The sequence below is a fragment of the Larus michahellis genome, chromosome 15 (assembly GCF_964199755.1).
Source record: "Larus michahellis chromosome 15, bLarMic1.1, whole genome shotgun sequence".
Taxonomy (NCBI): domain Eukaryota; kingdom Metazoa; phylum Chordata; class Aves; order Charadriiformes; family Laridae; genus Larus; species Larus michahellis.
The window spans coordinates 3238525-3258891 of NC_133910.1; the positions used below are offsets into that span (position 1 = coordinate 3238525).

Consider the following 20367-nt stretch of genomic DNA (forward strand, 5'->3'; position numbering starts at 1 on the left):
GTGGAGCATTTGAGAAACTTCTCCTCTCTGGGGGAGCAGTGGTTGCATCCTGGTGAGGTGGGATTCAGACACAAGGATCCTTTGCTGTGGAAAGGAAGGGAGGTTGTGCTGGGTTTTTTCCTGGTCCTTCTTTTTCAGACAGTTTCTAATTTGCTTGCTTGGGTTATTTGGAGCTGCTGCTGGAGTGCTGGGACTGTGGCTGTAGGACACAGCGCTGCTCTGCCTGCTGCAGGGTGGCTGCTCCGGGCGAGCTGCGCGTGAAGGGCTCTGGAAGCAAGACGGAGGGAGAGATCCCCGCGAGTATAAGGTGTGCTTGGTGCTGCGGAGGTGACGGGCCTTGGGCCAGAGCTGCCTTGCAGCTCTTGACCCAAATTTGCTGTCGTTATTGCAGAAACAGCATGTCTACTCTGACTGGTTTGCATCAGTACAAACCAAAGGGGATAGTTACCTGAAACTGGAAGAATCTTCCTTTTAAGCTCAAAAGAAGTCATCTTGACTTCTTCCTTTTGTTTTTGCCAGATGTTTCAGCCATCAGTGAAAACATTGTGTGTAAGGAGAAGAGGGGACCCGTGAGCTTCCTCAAGCCAAATAGCAATGGGTAGTGGTGGCAGGAGGAAAACATATTAGCTGAAGCTATTGTGGCACATATAGAGACGGCACCGAAGCAACCGCTTGCGTTTGCACCCTGGGCTGCTGCCGCTTCAGAAAGAGCGCATGAGGGCATGTGGAGAGCAGCAGCCATGCAACGGGGTGGTTCCTGACACTGCCAGGAGCTGACATGGGGCTTGAGAAACTCCAGCCTGAGGCTCTGCAGGTGCTTCAGGCCAGGCAAGTGACCTGCGACCCATGTTTTTTATGAAGCCGTGAAGTCACAGCAGCTGTACAGTGCTCTAAGAGGGACCTTCAGTTTGCTGATGTTCAGACTGTGGGGCTGGCAGTGGAGCCTGATTCAGGGTAAGCACCGAGTCTGCCTTTTTCCCTGGAGGTTGCTTCCTGGTCCCCAGGACGGACCCCAGCAGCGCATCTGGCCCAGCTCTTGCTGTGTCCCTGTGCTCATGTGGTATGGCTGGCCTTGAGCGGTGGAGGTGGCCTTTTGAGAAAGTGCCTGTGGTCTGGAGGGGTTTGCAGGCAGCCTGAATTCGGGGGAGTGCAGGGATCTGAAGTCTCATCTCTGAGGGTTTCAGGCTGCTTCCACGATCGGCCAGCACAGGTATGGTGTGGGTGTATCCTAAAACTTGCTGTGGAGTATGTTTTTTGCTTATAAAGTGAATAAAAATGTAGGTCACAGTGTTACCATGGAAATGCTAAGGCTGGTGGTGGAGCTGCCACTTGCTCCTTTGGGTCGTGTCTCACAGTAACAATTTCATCTATTCACATTAATGTTACAGGCCAGATTAAAGGTTACTCATCTATGAGGCACAATGTCAACAGTGTCTTCAGTTTGTTTGTTTTCTAGGCCCATTTCAGTGCAGAAGACTAATTGGAACCATTTCATCATAGTTAAGTGACCTTCTCTTTTCTCCAAGCAGCTCGCTTACTGAGGCGGCCCTTGCCTTCTCTCGGTGGCTTTGCAGAGAAGTGTGTGACGTTCCTCCCTCGGGAGCGGTAGCGTCAGGGTGCTCGATAAAGTCACGTTGGGGCTGGCTTGCTCAGGCTTCGAGTAATCCCATAGCAAATGTTGTGCATGTCACTGCTCACTTGACTCTGAAACTACTGCCTGGCTGAAATGCCACTGTGACCTTTTTTTAAATTGTTGTATCTCCATTTTTATCTCCCTACCTCATGCTTCAACATTTTGAATAAATCTTGTGGGTTTTACCAAGCCTGTTTCTTGACTACATCTCAACCCTGCAGACCGGCGAGGTCAGCTGCCAGCTGGTCCCTGGAGGCAGGAGCCCCGTGCTGGCAGGTCCCGTTGTGGTACGTTGGCATCGGGAAGGACAGAGCTGACATGGTAGGGAGCTTTGCATTACGGCTGCGATGCACGCTCAGAGAGGGAGCAGAGGAGAACAGGACCTGACAGCCTCTTAGCACACCTGCGGGGCAGTGGCAGGCATAAGGGACATCTCAGACTTAAAATTGGAAGAGAAACTGCTCAGCTCTGCTGTTTGAAAAGATGTTACGGTTTTTGCGATGCCCTGGGCTCTAGCCAGTGCAGCCATCCGCTCTCATTGAGAGCATCACCTGGACTCCCACTGGTGTAAAATAAAAACATTAACTTCATTCCTCCTCCTATGAACAATGATGCACGTCCATATACTGTAAACCTAAAATCTTTACATTCCTCGTCAGTGGCCGAGACAGTTCTTTCGTTTAAAGTTGGTACCATGAACACCAGGTGCAGACAGGTCCAGCTGAGGTGGAGCAGGGAAGAGAGAACTGTTTCTCTGAAATTTATTTTTCTGAGACGACAGATTTTTTTTTTTTAATAGAGTTTATCTGGATTTCCCTTTGCCACTTTGCTTCTGATGCTGGAGCTGAAGTTTTAAATCTATAAGGTACTTTAATCATCAGCTTGGCTGCTAAATACAGTAATAAATTAGGGACTTTTTTTTTAAGCTTCTCTCTGTGCCTTGTGGCTATGTTGTGCCTTGATTTATAAACTTCTCATCCCGTGGGGTTACAAGGCAGTCTGCATCAGATACGAATTTGGCTCAGTGAGTAGCTCCACTGTTGTGAAGGGGCATCAGTCAGCTGAGGCCTGTCCCAGCATGTTACCTGCTCTCAAGAAATGCTGTGACAGCAACAGGAAATGTGACAGTCCTTTCACGGTTAGTTACCTGGGTCAGAGCACGTGCTCAAGTTAGAGTTACTGGATGAGAACGGACGTATTGTAAGTATCTAATAGTAATAAGTACCTAATTATCAGGAACTACATGTACCAAGAATGTGGATTATTTCTTTCCCAAGATACTGCAAATTAACCAGTGCAGATTGTCATTGCTGTCGGGGGTCATGTCTTTGGTGATCCGCATGCCCTAACAGCGGCATTGGGTGGTGCTGCTTGGAAGGTGGAGAAAGAAATATTGGAGAGGAGCAAGTGAAGCCAATGAGACATGAGTTCAAGTAAACAGCATGGGGGTGAGAAGTGGCTTGGCCCTCGGGACTGGACCATCGAGCCCCCAGGCTCTGGACAGGCTGTCAGACTCGCCTCAGGTAGACAGGGAAGTGATGAAAATATGATTTGGATGTTTCACTCTACCATTAGACACATGATCTACAGATCAAGCACGTTGGTCATCTTCCCTGCGTCTTGCTGTTAAATATCTCAGGCACAATAAATCCATGTAGAGCACGCATCTAGCCAAAAAGAAATCTTTGTGATTTGTCTGCTTCAAGGTAGCTTTGCAGCTGTGTGAGACAAGGTGTTGCTGATGAAAGCAGGTGGGAGAGCAGAGGTGTTGCCAGGTCAGCTTCGTCGGGGTGGCTGGAGAGGACGGCGCTGTGCCAGGCTTCCCGAGTCACGCTGTCCTGGGCTGGCATGGCACCGTGATGGAGCAGCTGGTTGTGGGACAGGTGGCAAGAGCAATGTGAAATGAAATGAAGCAGAGCAGCAGTAACCAGGCAGAGGGTGCTGACGGCAGCCTGCTTCAGCTGGCTCTTGGAAGGCAATTGCAGGTACTGCTGAAGTCCCCTGTTACTGTTTCTTGGTTCTCTTCACTGAATACCTCTGCAGCTCAGACTTAATTCAGCATTGATTTCTGGACCAGCTCGACTTCTTTCTTAGTCAGAAGCAAACTATTCACCTTAAATGCCATAGTAGCAGCAGGTGCAGTGCTTTGGCACCTGAATCGAGTTCACTGCAAGCACAGACAAGGGAAGTGGTCACTGGTAATGTCTCTGGGCTGCTGGTGTGCGTGACCGTGTGTGTGTGAATGCTAGTGCAGACTTCCTCCCTGAAATGGTGCAGGTTCGTTTTTAGAAGCCAATAATTCATTATGATGAACGTTTGAATCTCTCTTCCTTCCATACTATTTTTTTTTTCTGTAGATAAATTTTTTATTAACTAGAAGTCTTGAATAAAGCTTCACATTCCCTTTCCTTATGAAGTTGCTTCTCCAATGTGTAGTTACTGAAGGTGCTAAATTGGATGAAAAGAAATAATTATCCAATTGTTTGACAAAGAGAAAGCATATTGGTGTGGTGACAGGCCTTTGTAGTGTAGACCATGGAAACTCCTAGATAAGTACAAGTGAAAACACCTTGAGTTAGGGACAAGTAAGGTAGGAAGAAAGGATTATCCTTGCATTTTGCATGCTAAGTCAGACGGGTAGTTTATGTCAAATATATCCAGTCAGGAATTGTAACCCTGCCATGATTTCAGGAAACAATTGACTCTTACTTGAAACCAGTCATGTCCCACTTACATGTCTGTAAATTTTATGGGGCTGAACAGACCTCAATGCTTATAAAGCAGAGACGGGAATTGGTTTCTCTGCACTTCTGATCATCAGCGTTTTCAGACTTACTATACTTTGGACACTTCATTTTTCCACTTACCCACAGATACCAAGAGTTCAGAAATTGTCAGATCTCTGAATTGCAGTGGTGTCAGTGCGTGGGTAAAGGTGCACGATCCTGTGTGTTTGCTCTAACAAGGCTATACGTCTTCCATAGAGGTATTAATTTCAGGAGGAACAGGGGCAGCTGTCAGCCGCTATTTTGTGGTGTCTTAAGAAATATGTAGTGTCATCGCGCCCACACAGATTAGTAAATTTGACAAGCTGAGTACTTAGAACTGGCCTTTGTTTTTAATTTTAAAAATGGTGTGCTTGGCACTATTTGCCAGCACAGATTTTGGCAGATCTTGAAGAGTCATTTGGTGGTGTTTTCCCAAGGCATGCCCACTCTGGAGCACAGTTAGACTTGGAACTGGAGAGGGTCTGAGTCGCTGGAGAACAAATGTGGTGGCCTGCTGCTGCTTGGGGGGTGACAAGTGGTTGGAGAGACTTTGGAGCCTGTGAACGCTTTCTGTGTTGGTTGGTCCATGACACCGTATCCTGCAGCTGGTAGGACTTGTGGACAAGCTGTTGAATGACAGCTGGTGGAGCAGCTTCTTCCATGTGAATGGCTTGCAGTTGTTCTGGTGGTGGCCCTTGTTGTCCATCAGGCTTTCCTCCTGGAGGAGGTGCAGGCGTCCATGCTGTCTCTGTGCAGGAGACCATGGGTGAAGTAGACCACTGCCTGCCTTTCATACTTTACCTGAACAGTATCAGTGGGTTACAGGACTCCTCACTACACCTGAGCATACATTTTGGATGTCATGTGAAGTCTGGAAAGACAGCGTCAGCTATAGATTCGGGAGACATAGCTCTTTCTCTAAGGACTCCTACAGGCTCCTTCTGCTGGTCAGCCCCAGGAGTCACACAGCCGCCAGCTGCAGTATCTGGGCACTGTGAGGTATCACTGGGAGACACATGAAACGAACCTGAGTTGTGTCCTGACAGTCACTTCTTGGTGCTGGAGGAAGTTGTAGCTCAAGCAGAAAAATGCGATATGGGTGACACGCTTTACCAGCACCAGCTAAATTCAGTTCAGCCCCAGCTGTAGACAGAGCAGGAGGAGAGGCCCTTGGCAATGTGAGCACAATCCAGGGGGGGCTTCCAATTGAAAAGCTGAAAGTGCGCGTCCTCGGCTTGGGAGGGCTCTTTTCAGAGGGGCACAAGGGCACTTCATAGGAGCCAGAATGTGTCAGCAGTGAAAGGTCCATGTTGCACACATACATCAGACTTGTCCTGGGATAGGTCTCTTCCTCCTTCATTTCTTCGTAGCCAGGCCTCAGATTGTTGCTGAGTTCTTCCAGGTCATGGCTCAGTAGCTAAAGGAAAGATGTTCATTAAATGTCTGGTGAAGTAAAGGCTTGGGTTTGCTTTCTGCCTCTGTTTAAAATGCTGCTGTCTGTGCTGGACACTAATGATTTTATTTTTTCTGGGGTACTAGTCACATGAATAATGCATTCCCTGCTGAGCCTTTTTACCAGTCCCCTAGCTGCTTCCCATCTGAAGGGAAGTGTAAGAGGTAATTAACAGCCACTTGAAAAAAAGGATTAGCCAGGTGGGTGGGAGCTACTGTTGGGTTCATGCATGGAATTGCCATGGAAATGCTGAGATTTCCTGGCACTTCATCCAGTGTGTGGGCTCCAAAGATAGTTGCACTCATGGGCTTCTCTCCTTTCCATCTTCCAACCCGACAAAGGCAGCGGCTGCATTTTCCTTCAGGATGGCTCCGCAGGCTGTGCTGTCACCATCTGCACGGACGACGAGCCCTGCTAACCGGGGGTGCTGCAGGGAGCGGGATGCTGTGCCGTAGCTGCCGGCTGAAGCTTTTTTGCATTTCTTTCATGTCAAACCAATTGGCAGAAAATCGGGGGAGAGGGGGGGAAACCCTCGCACCTTTCCCTTCTAAAAAATGGTGCACAAAACACAAGAGTTTGTCACTTCTTAGAGAAGTCAGTGCTTGTCCCTGTCCTGCAGACCTTCACCAGCTCAGCAGCCTTTGCGTGGCTAGACCTGCAGAAGCAGACAGGACTGCGCAGCCGAACAAGGGCTGTTTCGTGCCTAAGCATTTTCAGGCTGTGCAGTGAGACCTGCATTTGCTTCCAGCCTTGTTTGGTGTCTGTGCACGCTTGAAATATTGGGCGTATTTGTGAGAAATGTCTCTCGTTTCAGTACCAGCTCTGGAGGTTTAGAAGGCTATGGGCATGTGTTCATCTGAAAAGGTTCCTGGGGGAACCTGCCATGTATCTCTCCCCCTTTCTCTTTCTGCAGCAGTAACAAAGAGCCTCCTGAATTTGCCTGTGTCTGGGGTGCTTTGGTTTTAAGGAAAGTGTGCCCTTTGTTTCAGATCACCTGCTAGCAGACTCCTACATTGGACAGGAGGACTCCCCTGAGATGCAGCAGGCGGCACAGAACAAGCGCCGGCTCTCTGTCATCTCAGACGGCAAGTTTGAGAGGAGCTTCTCCGAGGAGCAGACGGAGAAGATGCCAAGCGAGGGACCGAAGCCACGAGTCTACACCATCTCCGGCGAGAGGCCGATGCTGTCGGATCACGAGAACGAAAGTATGGAACTGGTGGTGATGAAGGGGGCTGCCCAAGAGGAATGCCACCACGGCCACCAAGTGCAGAGTGCTGGTGGCTCTCACGGCGTTAGCAGGCATTGCAAGGGCTGGCCCGGCAGCCGGCAGGGCTCCAAGGAATGCCCAAACTGCACCCGGCTGGCTGCCCCTTCCCAGCATTCCTTTGACCTGGAGCAGCATCAGTCTGGCGAGACTGGGTGGCACAGAAAAAGGCTGGAGAGGATGTATAGTGTCGATCGAGTGTCTGGTAAGTAAGGGTGCTGGAAGGACACAAAGGGACTCATCGACACAGGGGTGATGGGTGACACCATCTTATCCCAGCATGGAGGTTTCGTTGCCATCTGCCCCAAGTTGGGCCCTGTAGTGTTTGCCCTTTGGTACCTTGCACTAGTGTCCGTGGAAAGGGATCGTCAAAGGAAATAAGCCCAGCTCAGTTTGAGGCCAGCTCGTCCAAGCTCCTTTGTCTCTGCTTCTGCCTCGTCAGCAGCGGATGGCCCGGGGGGGTTCACGACAGCTTCATGTAGGTTAGTGGGGGTGGTCTCTGGGCTCTCTTTTTGGTGAAAGAAGAGCAAGAGAGGAGGGGCTCTGTCAAATCACCTATACTGATGCTCATCCAGGAGGCAGTTGAGAGCGGGACCTTCCCTCCTCTGCCTCATGTGGGGGCAGGCGGAATCTCTGTGAATGTGCCGGGTGCTCAGCGGGAGCCTCAGCTCAGGTACAGTGTTCTACACTTCGGTGCGTCTCCAAAATGCCTGTCTGCGTGGCTGGAAGCAGTTCAGCAGGGTCCCTTACGTAGTGCCACCACACGATCTTTCCTTAAACACTAGCAAATAACACAATACTGGACTTTCTTCCCCACTCACTATCCATTTGCTCAATATTTTCAAGGGATAATTGTAATTATTCAAATTACATTAAAAAATTAGATTGTCATAAAAAACTTAACTATTAATCAAATATATGTCACAATCTATGTGCTTTGAATTATAAACTAGTACGCAATCCATCTTTGCCTGTCAGATCTATATGCAGCTGGCAAAGAGTCTGACCTAATTTGTCTGATTTTTTTTTTTTTTTTTTTTTTTTCTTTTGTAAACACACATCAAGGCTTTTAGAGCAGAGTGTCCAGCCAGGAAAGGTCAAGGTTTTCTCCTTGAAAATAAATTGAGTGTAAGAACTGTGGAGATCAAACTGTACATCTTTCCTGGGTTCATAGTTTTCTAGTAAATATCATAGTGATATTTACTGCAGGTAAAATCACAGAAAGCTTGGGTTCTGGACCATATTTTCATGCCTAGATGCTTGAAATTCTTTGACCAAATTAATATATGGACTAATACTGAAGAATAAGAATGAGAAAATAATTGGTTATCAAGTGTGCAGAACACCTACAGTTGCCGCTAATTCCTGCGCATAGTTTTTTAAGCATTGTTCCTCTGTTTGTTCCCAGTGATTTTTGGGCTTTGCATCAGACACTACATGTGCAAGTTTAGACTTTATTATTTTTATTGCTTAAGTGCAAGAAAAGGAGTAAGAAGAGTTTTCCTGTATGCAAACCTTCTATGGTTTTACTTGTTTTACCTGCTAAAAGATGGCTCTGCGTATGATGACACAGCCAGAAAGCTTGTGTCAAGAAAGAAAAAAAGCAGGTCATTTCAGTGCCAGCCTTTCGGGAAAGGAGATCACAGCCCCAGGGGCTTGGTCGTGTGGAGATCAGGGTGCTGACTTGAATCGGTTGCAGACTCATGAATTAAGAAAGTGAAGATTTCCTGTTCTAATGCTGATGGATTTACATTGAAAGCTTTCCCGAACAAATCAAAATTGTACTCTGCACCGTGGGACTGAGGCACTTAGTACAGAACCAAAGGAAAGTTCCAGATCACTAGTGGAGGAGTTTAACTCCTCATAGCTGGAGCTAAACATCTCTTTTTGATGGAAGACACACTAGCAAATGCTACAGAGAGATGCCATGTTCTGTTTCTGGGCCTTGGGATTTCTAATATGTATTTTCAACTAGGCAGCAATTTTTGTTAGGGACAGTTATCAATGTGAAAAGGAGATCAGCCTTTCAGAAAGTATACTTAAATGGGATCAGAGTTGACAGCTCTGAACCTGCAGGTGCCTCCATGAGTATTTCATGTTTGGCACGAGCCGGCAGCAGCTACTCTCGGTGCCTGCACCAAGCTTCTGAGTGCCTGCACGTGTGGCAGCGCCGTGCCTCTGAGACCAAACCCCAGCACGGCAGTGGCATCGTGGAATGAAAGTTTTCTCAGCTTGCTCTTGTTTGTGCTCTCCATCCAAGTGTTGTTACTCAGAGAAAAAACGAGAATTGAATGGCACAACTGTCGCAGGTTGCAAGAAATATTTCTTGGAATGTCCTTCATGCATGGCCAGGCAAGAAAACAGAGCGGAGATGAATGGAGGCGAGAGAGAGAGACTAATTTCCCCGGAGGTTCACTTTGCTGCTTTCTCTGTTTGGATTTACACAACACATTATTGCTGCAAACCAACACTCGTGGCAGTTGGGCCAGATTGCCATAATTTAATATGGATTTTTATGCTGAGTTTGTGATGCCAAACACCATTCCAGAGAAGCACAAGCTGTCATCTCCAGCGCTGCTCCCGGCATCTGATACAAACACATCCTGGACAGAGGTGCTGAGATCTGCCTGGCAAGTGGCTGGAGATGCTGAACGTGGTGGTGGTGTTCCTCCAGTCTTACCCAGGCCCATGGTTCCTTGACTATTTCATCACAGTCAATGGTGACAAGAAAGGAGAATGAGATGCTTTGCTTGTCTAAAAAGGAGCATGGAACTGTTTTGCTCCTGGAAGCAAAATAACATACTCATAATCTGAATTTTAATTAGCTGGATGAGCTCTGGAGCTGAGCTGTGCTCCCTAGTCCCCAGCCGTGTGCTGCTCTGCTCCTCTTCTGCCTCTGGCTGGTAAAGAGGCACCTCTGAAGGGTCACAAATCCTTTATTCTCCCTTGCATGCTGTAGGTAGGGGCATGATATCTTTCCTATGTTGACTCCTGTCTATCAGAAAGAAGAGGAGGCTTCCACCAATTGTCCAGACAAAGCCTCGTAGGGATATTAGCTGTTGTTCATAAACTCTGCTTTGAATCAAAGCTAGTGGCTTAAAAGCTGAAAAATATATTAAGAGATTGTCAGTCCTTTGAGATGCATAGTCCCTGAGAAGTCTGTACAGAACTGTTGTCTAAAAAGGAATTTGTACAACTTCTCCTCCTTCCCCACTTTGTGGGTTTGAGGCTTCAAACAAATAATTCATTTACAGTCTGTTTTGCATTTCTCTGTTTTTTGGGGGAGAACAGACATAGAAACTTCATAATAAGTACTTAGCATACTAGCATGCAGTTTTCATTTAACGTATATTTCCTTAGGGTGCCTTTACGCAAGGCTTGACATAAACTGTTGGCTGAGAAGGGGTGTCTGTTACAGCTTTCTGTATGATTTCTTGGAAGCTTCACTTCAAAGGAAGTCTCCCCAGTTGCATTTAGCATTTTTTGCATCCGTAATTGCAGCCACTTTTGGTACTGTCAGGGAGCAGCAGGATCAGTCTGGAGTAGATGATGGTCTTGTACCAAACAGTTGGTAAGATAGCTGGTCTGTAGTAATTATGTCTGCAGTCGGCATGAAGGCTTTGATTGGGTTTTGGCCAATGAAAGTGAATAAAAAAAATACTCTTGACGATGTCAGAATAATGATGACTAAGATACAGTGGTTGCTAATGATCTTAAAACTTGAATGAGTGAAGCAAGACATGATCAGCAACATGTGGCAAGGCATTAAGGAAGGACGCCATAAATTGGGAGTGAAGCAAGATGAAAAATCAGGTAGACCCAACCCCCCCCCAGATTCACTGAGATCTCGCACGTCTTGTGTCAGTGGATTTTATACACCTCTGCTCCCCTGCCTGACCGACTTCATCCCGAGAGGTCTCAGTAGATGCTGCTGCTTGTTTGGATTCCTCCTGGTCACCAGCATCCCACACGCATAATTAGTGACTTATTTTGTTGCCTGCTTTTTGTCTTCGTGGGCATTATGTGAAGATGATGCGGTATCCTAATGCAACGGAATTAGGAAATAATCCACAGGGTAGTTTCATAGAATCACAGCATCACAGAATGGTCAGGGTTGGCAGGGACCTCTGGAGATCACCCAGTCCAACCCCCTGCCAGGGCTGGGTCACCCAGAGCAGGTGGCACAGGAACGCGTCCAGGTGGGTTTGGAATGTCTCCAGAGACGGGGACCAAATAAGCATGGAGTTACCTGCAGATTGTACAGCTGATGTGCTGTTTAGCTTCTAAAACCAGGAAAAACTCATGAAGGCCAGGTCATCAGGAGCAGGTGCGAGGGGTTTATCGAAACTTCAGTGGTAGAAAAAGAGAGTCTATCTCAGGCTTGCAGTTGTGAAGAGGGGAAGGTCAATGCTTTTTGTCTTCCACGGGAGGAAAAGAAAGAAAGAAGTGGATGACTGGGACATTTCAAACTAATGGTACTAAGGAAAAGGCAGAGGCTAGAAAATGCTTTTAATGAAAAATGTTTCTTTCCCCTGCTTTTTTTTCTTGTTCAAATGTCTCTGCTGTAATTCCTGGATTAGTCTAATCTTCCACGCTTAGGATAGAGTTTTCGTTCTTCATTTAGTAGCCTGATAGACAGGCTTAGCACGAATTTACAAAACACTCGGTGGTAGCGTGCATGTATATGCAGAGGATGAGAGTCTCCTGTTTAGTACAGGGCAGGATGCTGAAGAAAAGTACTAAGAGAAGGAGCTTGGAAATCCTGCTGTCTGCACGGTGTGTCTGTCCGCTGGATTCTCAGGTTTTGCTCTTTCTCTTCCAGATGATGTCCCCATACGAACCTGGTTCCCAAAAGAGAACCTCTTCAGTTTTCAAACTGCTACTACAACTATGCAAGCGTAAGTGAAACTGCTGCTGTAGCTTTTATTGTGTATCTTCAAGCTTGTGGCCCACTCAAAGCTGCATCTGAGAGCCTGGAGCAATCCAGTTGTGTGTTTGGCACCACAGTCTGGGGGGTGAGAGAGAGAGACAGTGCGCCTTGTCTCTTATTAATTTCTTTTTCGCAGTTATTAGTTCTCTTTCCTACTACTCCCACTTGTTTGGTTTTACCTTCTTTAACTCCTTGGGCTACCCAGCTCTTCTCTGCTTCCCTTATTTTCTCTGTGGCACTGTGCCCTGTCCCTGGCTGCCTCTGCAGAGCGAGGGTCTTGTGGGAGCACCAGCTGAGACCCCCCACCATTTGCTTCTGCTGCAGCCACTGCCCCGAGGGAACGTTATTCCAGGCTTGCCCTGCATCCATCGCTCCAGAGGATGAGATATAGCCCTGCAGCTTCTGTGCTGGTCTGGTCATTTGAAGAAGGTGTCAGTAAAATCTCTGCAAAGTGTGAGCAGCTCTGAGTGAGGAACGGCCTCTCCCTCCACGCTCCATGCGGGTTTAGGTGCCCCTGGTTGCAGTGTGTTGGGAGGAGGCAGTTTTGGAAGGACTGAGGAGAACAAGGGCATCCTCATTTCCAGGTTGTACCCAGCTTGTCAGGAAATACCGTCTTCCTGGTGTCAAGTATTTCCTACCTGGCTGGAAAGCCAAGGCAAGCAATGCGGGAAATGAGACACTGTTCTGCCTTCTCAGGCCCTTCTCGAGCTTTGTCACCTTTGTCGTGTGTCTCACCTTCAGCTCGACTGCTCTCTTTATTTCTCCTTGTCTAATCTGGTGTCCTTTTCGTAATCTATTTCTCTGCTATTTCTTCTTTTCCTTTTACCTTTCCCTTCCCAAATCCCGAAAAGAGGCTGATTGTTGATGCTGGGATAAGCCAGACTGGCTCAGGCCTGTAAGGACTGATGCAGGGACAGCTGGATCCGGCACTGGGGAGAGGGCTAGCTGCTGAGATATTGGAAGGAATCTACATCCCCAAGAGAAAATGCTTATCTCCATGTCCTTCCCCTCGGGCTCAGCTGGAGGTGTGACACACCTCCCAGCACGGGAAGAGCACAGGGGTGTTCGCCTGGTGCCAGTCTGCAGAATCTGGTGCGTGGTGCCGGGGTGCTGATCCCACCCTGACGGGGGAGCGAGGAGCCTCCGTGGGCTTCTGCCCTCTCTGCATTGTCCTAGTGCTGCTTCTCTTACCTGACCTCTATGTCCCTCTGCCTCTTCTTCAGGGATTGTAAGTCCGGTGGCACCCTGGCTGGTTAACACTCCTGGGGGCAGTCTGAGGACAATTTATCAGATGCTTTGCTCTTTAGAAATGTTGACTGGTAACAGTGAATGGTATTTTACGGTTCTGATCTGACACACCAAACCATGCACAAAATTGGCACATTTCCTTTGCCTTTGGGCACGTCCTTTGCTATCTGAAGTCATCTTTGCTGTGCACAAGGTTTGTTCCAGGGCAGTGGCCCGTGGCAGGGTTTACAAGGCTTGGAGCGCTTGGAGGCCAAAGGGAGGTTGGTTTTGGGAATGGTGCCCTAAGGAAACCCTTGAGGAGCACAGCCCCCTTGGTTAACGTAGCTCCCCAGTTAATGTTTCTGGAGATTCTCTGCTGCCTCTAGAAATAGCACAGAAACATCTTGAAAAGTTCAGGGCACTTCCCTAAGCTGGTTGGAATGGCTCCTCCAGGTGCCCCTGTCCTCCTGGCCTCTGCTCTAGTGTTTTCAGCCCACTGTGCTTGTTCCTTCATAGACCAGGCAGTGCAAGCTGACTTTGCAAGTCTCTGTCGCTGTGGGGAAGGTCTCCCTGCTCCAGAAGCCCATGGGGCTGAGCTCCAATCATAGCCCGATGGGCCACATTCAGCTGTCACTTGTACATCTGCATGTTCTCTGGGTCTACATGGAGTTTAATTTGCATCCAAGCCAGATGCCAGCGCTGCCACAGGGAGGATTTAGCTCGGTCAAACAGGAGTCTCACCACTGAGAAATGTTTAATTTAAAAATCGATTTCCTTCCACCTAACAAGAAATATTCCTTCTGGAGTGAGAATTCCCTCAGAACGCTGGCTGGGGCTGAGCACTAATGAATTCCTCTTCTCTTTCTTTTTTTTCCCTGCGTCTCCTGGAATCTCTAGCATCTCGTAAGTATAATCTTCTCTCTCTCTCTCTTTTCCTTTTTTTTTTTTTTTTTTTTTTTAAATTTCCTTGTCTGTTGGTGTCCTGGATAAACTCTCCTCTCCTCTCCATCATATTCACTCATGCTTTCCATATGTTAGGGCCGTTTGTCAGCTGGCAAGAGGTTAGATGGCTACACCTGGTAGACCTACATGGATCACACTGCAACCATCCTCATCTTCAAAATGGAGATGACAGTTGCTAGCATGCTTTTTTACCCTCTTGATCCTGGTGTACAGAGGTTTTGTGTTTGCAGTCTCCTAGGTCCATTCCTCCGTAGCAGGGACGATGGCTGCTCGCCCCCATTCTTTGGGCCACGCTCTGGCCACACTTACGTTTGCTTTAGGAACAACTGCTTGTCCAGCCACCTACCCTAGAGAGTGAGGACCCTTGGTTTGGTGAGTCTTTTGCCTGCCCCCTGACTCGCACGCAGTCCTCCAAGGGTTGGCTGTCTTCCTGGGGCAGGCGCGTCTCTCTCTGTTGTCTGGTGAGAGCTTTCCTGTCTGTGTTTCGTGTCCTCTCCAGTTCAAAGCTGTGTAGTTTGGTTAATGGCTTAAAATGGTTTCCCAGGGCATTCAGGGGCTACGCAGAGAGGAAGAGACGGAAACGAGAGAATGATTCTGCAGCTGTTATACAGAGGTAGGGCCCGTTTTGTCCCATAGCCCTAACCTTGCCTGGTGTTGCATGGGCCCTTCGGGTGTCATTAGTGACGCTTGATGACGTTGAACGTGGTTGTCCCTGTCTGTGTTGCTGTTCGTAGGGACACTAGCAGTGGCTGTGTTGGAAATGCGGAGGTGAATGATGCTGCAGTACTCAAGATAGCTGATCTCCATCTTCTTAAAGGAACACTGTCGAGTGTCTTTTAAGCTTTGAAATATACAGGATCTGCATCTCAGGCAGAAAAAAAAAAAAATATATATATATAAAAAGAAAGATGCAGTTTCCCCAGCCCTCTCCCAAATACTTGGAATTTGTGTGAGGTTAGCTGAATATCTAACCGGTGACTTTTATTATGTGTTGTTGCTGCGTCTACAAATGCACGTCAAAAATCTGAGACCTAAGCAAAATTAACATCTCTGGTGACCAGAATTCTATTTTTTAAAATCTTTTTTTAAAGAGCAGAAAGGAAAGAAAAGGGAATGGGGACTGATTCCTTGTCTGGGTATGACAGGAGGGCCCTGGCTTCCCTCTGCTGGCCTCACAGGGCACATCACCTAGCCCCTGGGGCAATCAGAGCTGTGCTGGTTTTTCAAATGTGCCAAGGCTCCTGTATTTCGGCAGCCTCCTGAGAAGGATAACACAGCATTTGTGTCATTGATTAAAAACTGCCATGATGGCTTCAGCGCTGTTCGAAACAAAGTGTGAGAAAAACATCAGGTTTTCTTAACTGGGAAATTGCCAGGAAGACGATTTTATTTATATCTTTTTTTTAGCAACTTTAAGGTTGGTGGTTTTTTTTATCAATAAGGAAGAGAAATAAGAATCAAAACTAAAGATGCTGTAAATAGACAGTGTATCTTTAAAAAGAAAGAGGTTTCTCAGAATTTTTTTAGACAGAAATGTTAGAAAGTGGCTTGTTCACTTGGCTTACAAATACAGGAGTAGGAGTTGAACACCTCGGTGATGCTGAGCGGTCAGGGTGGAGGATGGACTCGTGTCATCCTTGCTTTGAGCAGCCAGCGTGTCCCCTCACCTCCTGTGGACACTGAAGGGCTAGGCAGGATTGTGCAGTGGGAGCCTGTCTGCATTTATCTCGTGATAACGAGGAGATAGGATAGCAATGATGGGCTTTTGTCAGCGTGGGTTTTTGGCTGTGCCATGCAAGCAGTCCCTGGCCAGCTGTAGGGGTTGCTGGCAGTTAGTGTTCAGCGCTCTTCTCCAGGGAGTGAGGAGGACCCCAGCCCCATCGCAGTTTCGGATACTGCTTGGGGAGCCCTTCATGGCTTCAGGTGTTTCGGAAGCTCCATTGCTATCACACAGCCCCTTCAGGGTGTCTGGTGCATGGGGAGGCCGGTTTGTGTGGCACGGAACACGTGCTGGTGCAATGGATGTTGCCTCGAGAGCGAGTGGTGCCCGGTGGTTTGCTGAACCTTTTGGCCACGGCAGGGAGGGAATGGGGAGCATTGATGTATGTCAGTAATTCTGTTGTTGGCCTCTGTTCGGGTAGTGAAAAGGCTTCTTTGCAGAGTGCAAATGAACCACTGCAGGCAGAGCTGCAGAGTGCGCGGAGTGGGGCTGCTGTGTCTTGGAGAGCCTTTGGCTGGGATAGGTACCATGGAGGTGGCCTGGGATCGTGTGGTGAGCTGGAGCCTGTCAGGAGGTGGACTGTTCAGCAAAAGGGAGTGCTAAGGACATTTTGTCACAGTAACTTGAGCGATGCTTGTTGAATTTTGATGGGTGAAGAGATCTTGCTAGTGATGAAAGAACACTGGGTTTTCAGGGTGCAGTTGCAGGAGCTGGGCAGGAAGACCGGGCAGGTTTATGTGTCCCCACTGCTGAGAGCAGAGTGTGGCTCCCCCAGGGGTGCTGTGCCAGCCCTTTGGTGCTAACATGCACGCACAGAGGCGCCTGAGGACCGGTACAGCTGCAAAAAGCCCTCAGAAGGATCAGATGGCCACAGGATGCCCACATTGTGAGGCAGTCCCAGGCTCGCACCTCCTTTCCAAAGTGCTTTGTTTCTAGAAGAGGTGAGGGAAGGAAAAAAAGGCCTTTGTCCCATTCTTCGAGCATTTAGTGCGATGGTTAACCTTGAGCAGCTGGATTCTCCCTGGAGCTGCTCTCAGCGGTGTTTAGGAGATTTATCGAGACAGCTGCCCTCGGCCTGCACTCATGGGAGAGACCAAGCTGTCCCAGCAGCTGGGAGCATCACTCTTCTATGGCAAAGACGGCTTTACTCCCCTTCCCCACAGGGGCCGAAGAAGCTCCTCTGCAGAGAGGGCAACCGAGCATTTAACAGAAAAATGTTTTTTACTCCAAAATGCCAAAAGCCCAAGGATGTAACAGTGGCCTTGGCAATTAGCATTGACACTCAGTGACTGGTATGATTTTGGTCTCACAATGTACCATAAAGATTTTAATTCCGATGAGTTACAACGTATGTCTAAGACCTTTTTTGTGTAAAGAATGACCCTGGTTCCCTTAAAATTTTATATTTATATGGATTTGAACCTAATGTGCAGTAAGACAGCCCACATTATCTGTCATCACACGCCCCAGAAGCCTTTGTATGTAGAGCCCATCCAGCATGTGTTAGTGAAGCCAATTGTTTTCGTCACTTCTCAAAGGGGGCAGTTGTCTGATCCACAGCACTGACTCTTCACGTACCCAAGTAGAGCTAAAATGAAGCTTTGTAAAAGAACATTAATAGCACAAGTGCAGATGGAAATTTGTCATGGAATAATGTTGCTCCCAGCTTCGCTACCCAGCTGCTAGTTTTCCTTCTTGAGTTGCTGAATTTGGATCCTGATGGCGGCGTGGGGGCCATAGGGGGGCCAGTGCAGAAGGTGGTGTGGGGTTGGGGTAAGTGCTCTCCCTCCCACAAGGGCCGTGTTTGGGTTGATCTCTCTGTATCGGAATAGACGTATCTGACTAGCTCTGATAGCTTCGTGTCAGTGCTGGGAGTGTCTTCTAGTCCAGTTAGCTTGCTAAAGCATCTGCATGGTTGTAACATGTCCTTACTCATCCCACTAACTTGTGTGTGAGCCAGACAATTTACCATTTTACCTCTTTCACCAGCAGTAGTCTCTGTTGCTTCATGTCTGTGGTGTATGTTGGTGGGGAAGGAGGGACTCTAGGAAGGCTCCCCCACTCCATGCAGGCTCACTGACATCCCATGGGGGCTGCACTGCAGGGTGAAGTCACCCTAAGCAGCGTTCACGGAGGAGTCACACTTTTCTTGCTAGTCCGCCTTTTTCCCCTATGTCTCCCCTGGTGTCCTGTTTGGTTCCTGTGCTGTTTGGTTCCTGTCTAGGTGAGTGGTGAGAAACAAAGGGAAGTGAGTCCCTTGCACTCGGAGGGACTGGACAAAGTGTCCCTTTGCCATGGTGTCTCAGGAGTGGCCAGGAGAGTCTGTTTTACACAGAGCTATCAGGTGTAGCTGCTCCCCAAGGTTTGTCCTCTGGAGCTGTGTACTCCGCAGCTCCACTGAACTCTGCCCGTGAGTCCTGGGCAGGGACGCACGCGGTTAGGCAGCAGCGTTAGCAGGGAGCAGGTCCATGAGGACAGTCAGCCCTGCTGAACGGTGCTATCCGAGAAGGAAGAAGCTGCTTCGGTCTTTGCCAGCTCTTTGCCCTGGAGAGCAGTACAGGCTGCATGGCTGCTAACAGCACGAGTGGGATTTTTGCAGCTGCTGTGAACGTGTTTGGGAATGAGCACAGCCACGAGCATGGTGTGTGCATGCTGCCAAGCAGGGCAGGGCCCGGGCACCCCGCGTCCCTGCTGAAGGAAAGGAAAAAGAAAGGAGAGAGGGGAGCAGTTATTACTGCTTCCCGGGAGAAGAGGGAGCATTGCCAGCATGGGCATGGCGATGTCTTCAGCAGAGTTACAGGTGCCTTAGTCATAGCAAAGTGAAAGCAGGCCGTGAGAAGGGGACTGCCGTGTGGGACCTTGCTTGCCCTGTGCCACCAGCCCGGGGAGTTCAGAAGAAACAGCCACGCTCTTGACAAATGTGACCGTCCCCACTGAGTAGGCGCAGGATGTGAACCTCACCTCCAGCTTTTGAATGCCCAGAAGGAAATACTCTGTCTTCCCAATTTATTTTTTTTTTTCCTCCCAGTTTCCTCCTCAGTCCTGCTGGGCCCAGGTATTGCTTTGTATTACCTTTCTCAGAGGTGGTGTTTTGGCCTTTCTTTCAGGAATTTTCGGAAGCACCTCCGCATGGTCGGGAGCCGAAGGGTTAAAGCACAAAGTAAGTGAGCACCTGTAAGATGTGGCTGTGAGGAGTTTGTGCTGGTGAGACATGGGGAACCCTATATTGTATGCAAATGTGGGTAGAAAGGACCTAGCATTGGGCTGGAGAAAGGATTTGACCTGCTGATGCCATTTTACCGTACAAAAAAGAAGGCCAGGTTGTTGTAAGCCTCCAGGATGCACGGATGCCTGCAAGCAGCCTTTAAGCTATTTCCGAGGACCCTCTGCCTTGGCTGTGGGAGATCTCTGTGGCCTCACGAGGAGTGGAAGGAGAGCTGCAGCATCCTTGTCCTGTGTGCATGTGGTTTTTGGTGATCACCAGCGTGGATGCTTCTGAGGAGAAGCAGAGCGGAGAGTTCAGCAGAGCTAGCAGGGGCTGCCTGGCCTCCTCCCGAAGCTGTGGACGAGCTGTGGCTCCCTGGGGACTGGCGGTGCTTCATGTGCCGTGCAGACTGGCAGCTTTCTCTTCCCTCCTCCCCTGTCCCACCACCATCTCTGCAGCAGGACCTGGGGGAAATTTGCCTGGTGGGAGCTGAGAGGATGGTGGAAAGGCGAAAGAAGAGGAACAGGGAAGACTGGAGCAAGGGGGAAATAAGGGAGTGTTATGCCTCACTGGAGAAGAAATCACCTCTTAGGCCTGGGAAACAGCAGTTCCCTGTCCCTGAGGAAGGCGACACTCCTCCATAGCTTGGTTGGGGCAGCACCCTTCACACTGTGAAATGGGCTGAGAATGGTGTAACCAGTTCCCGAGAGCTGAGGATTATTCCAGAAGAGGAAACAGCTTGTTCTTCCCACCCCCTGGCCAGGCATCGTGTGCAGACTGCCCACAGCAAAGCATTACCAAGTTGAACTTGCATTCTTTCCTTTCCTTTCTCATATGCTGTGGGAAGTGAACAGCAAACAGCATTGCCCTTTAAAGTTGTCTTTATTGGCATCTGAGTTAGCGCTGCCTGAAATGAACAGGGCTCACCTCCCCCTAGAGCTGTCTGGAAGTTCAGGCATGCTTCTCTGCCTTGGTAACTCTCGGGTCATGTTTTCAAAGCTTTCTTCACGTGCGCAATAGCTAAATGCCTGGTTTGAAATGAAAGCTGAGGATGGAGATCACCTGAAGAACTTCCTCTGTGACTTGTCTCCCTGGACATCCACACTTGGACACATTGCAGCAGAGGACAGGTTGCCTCTCAGCTCTTGTAACGCGATCCACAGTGAATTCCCGTCCTGCTGACATGAGAAGCTGTTACTAGATA

General features: G+C 48.7%; 1 protein-coding gene across 4 annotated transcripts in view; it reads left to right on the top strand.

Moving 5' to 3' along the window:
• Window positions 1–20367, top strand: part of NSMF (NMDA receptor synaptonuclear signaling and neuronal migration factor) — a 47776-nt gene that overhangs the window by 13546 nt on the left and 13863 nt on the right. For 2 of the 4 annotated variants that reach the window (XM_074609304.1, XM_074609305.1), the window contains exons 3-6: window positions 6844–7323; window positions 11941–12016; window positions 14783–14851; window positions 19066–19118. In XM_074609304.1, the coding sequence (XP_074465405.1) occupies window positions 6844–7323; window positions 11941–12016; window positions 14783–14851; window positions 19066–19118 (678 nt within the window). The remainder of the gene's footprint in view (window positions 1–6843; window positions 7324–11940; window positions 12017–14782; window positions 14852–19065; window positions 19119–20367) is intronic. The other 2 variants (XM_074609307.1, XM_074609306.1) reach the window with 1 other exon arrangement.